This window comes from Stomoxys calcitrans, chromosome 2 (assembly GCF_963082655.1).
Source record: "Stomoxys calcitrans chromosome 2, idStoCalc2.1, whole genome shotgun sequence".
Lineage (NCBI taxonomy): Eukaryota > Metazoa > Arthropoda > Insecta > Diptera > Muscidae > Stomoxys > Stomoxys calcitrans.
The window spans coordinates 208,135,237-208,137,166 of NC_081553.1; the positions used below are offsets into that span (position 1 = coordinate 208,135,237).

The 1,930-nt window shown below is 41.9% G+C and overlaps 1 protein-coding gene across 1 annotated transcript; it reads right to left on the reverse strand.

Annotated features, from left to right (window-relative positions):
* Positions 1-449: 449 nt before the first annotated feature.
* Positions 450-1,559, reverse strand: LOC106083598 (keratin, type II cytoskeletal 1-like). The gene is made up of 2 exons (XM_013246728.2): positions 1,542-1,559; positions 450-1,470 (listed from the first exon to the last, which is right to left on the reverse strand). Exons 1-2 carry the CDS (start codon positions 1,557-1,559, stop codon positions 946-948), a joined length of 543 nt encoding a protein of 180 aa, XP_013102182.1. The 3' UTR covers positions 450-945.
* Between the last annotated feature and the right edge of the window lie 371 nt (positions 1,560-1,930).

Sequence of the window (1,930 nt, forward strand, 5' to 3'; positions counted from 1 at the left end):
GCCGAACTTAGCACCTTTTTTACTTGTTTGATAAAAATCGGAAAAGAAAAACTGCATATTTAACGGTGACAAAATTTACTATTTTTTTTTATTATTTTTTTTAAATTTTTTCTTGTTTCTTTCTTTTGTTTGTTTCATTGTTTTTGTTATTTTAATATGTACATATATATTAAAATCATCATTATCACTTATTAAGCAAAAAAAAACTAAAAATAAAAAAATTAAAAAAAAATCTATTTACAATATAACAAACATCTACTCTCGCTGAATGGAAATGAGAAGAAATGAAAGTTAGAGGTTTAAGCTCAGAGATCAACGAGAGTCTATGGCTGTTAGAAAGTGGGGGAGTAGTTCCCTTAATTAGGTGTCTATGAAAATGGAAAGAAGAAAATGAAAATGAAAAACAAACAAAATTCCCTAATGCATGGAAGTTGAATGGAGCCATTTCATTTTGCTCTCTTACAGAGAGTTTGTTAGAGAATTTTGTTTGTTGAAAATAACGGAAGTTTTTGCTACTTTTTAACAAAAATGGATTGGCAACACAAACTCAAAATGGATAAACAAAACACTAACTTCTGTTTAAACGGTTGTCAAAATCTACCCCCATACAGTTGAAAGGGTGATCTCATGAGTTTGAGTGTCGATTCATGGGTATGCGAACATCACTTCTAGTCTCCCTTTGAATCTTCTTTATTCTTGTTCTGGGAGATGTTTGTCTGCTAACTGGAGATGGAATGAATGGTTGGCATGGAAATGGTGACTGTTCAATGGTTCTCTGGTATTATTAGTCCTTTTTGTATTGCAAAGTAATTTCATCCGTTTTGGCTGGTTTCGATCGGCTCTCTTTGTTGGTATGGTTCAATTATTTGGCTGCATTTCGTGGTTGGTTGAATTGTATTTTGTATCCTTGATTGATTTGTTAACTACATTATGCTAGAACATCTTCTAAAAGGGAGCACCATAGCTGCCACTGGGTCTTGAGGGATAACCGCCAAAACCACCACCACCGCCGCCAGCTTGGGTGCTTTGTTGAAGATATTGGGCCACCTGTATGGCTTGACGCACACCCTGCAAATCAATGCCAACAACACGGCCACCACCGCCACCTCCGAAGGGGGCGCCATATTGCGAAGAGGGAGGACCATATGAACCAGAGGGAGAGCTGGGATAGCCACCGCCTCCGCCGCCACCACCTCCAGATTTGCTTTCCTCCTGCAATAGGATTTGGCGCACTTGTTCCAGCAGCTGGGAGTCTACGTTTTGGCCCTCGCTGGTCTGACCACCAAAGCCTACTTGGCGATAGCCACCACCACCACCACCTCCAAAGCCACCACCGCCAAAGCCACCACCGCCAAAGCCGCCGCCACCACCACCAAATCCTCCAAAACCTCCACCACCGCCTCCGCGTTGATAATTATATCCCGATGGAGGTTCTGCAACCGCCAGTACTGCCAAAGTCAGCACTACAAACTGTTGTAAAAGAAAAAATATATTAACAAAAGGAGCTCAGCTCACACATCCCCTTTACCATTTCTACTTACCACGGAGAAGGAGTTCATAGTTGTGAGTCGTGTGTGTGTAAATGAGGGGAGAAAAGAAAAAAAACTTAAATTAAAATGCAATGGAGTTGCTTTCCAGTAGGCAACCAACGACTGAATGCCAATGGTAGGCCACAGCGGCCCTCTTTATAGTCGATGCAGTAAAGACGATGAGAAGAAAAAACCCAAATGCAATAACTATTGGCCGAAGACACCAACAACACGTAGATCTACTACCGGGGAGGAGGCCGGCCACAGAGTTAGGCCAAACGGATAGACCCCCATTGCAAACCCGTCTCCATTAGCAAAAGTTAAGCGTCGTGACATGACGTTTGCGCAGGCGCACTCTTGGACATTTTGTGCACATCATACACAGAGCCTCCTCTTCAAGG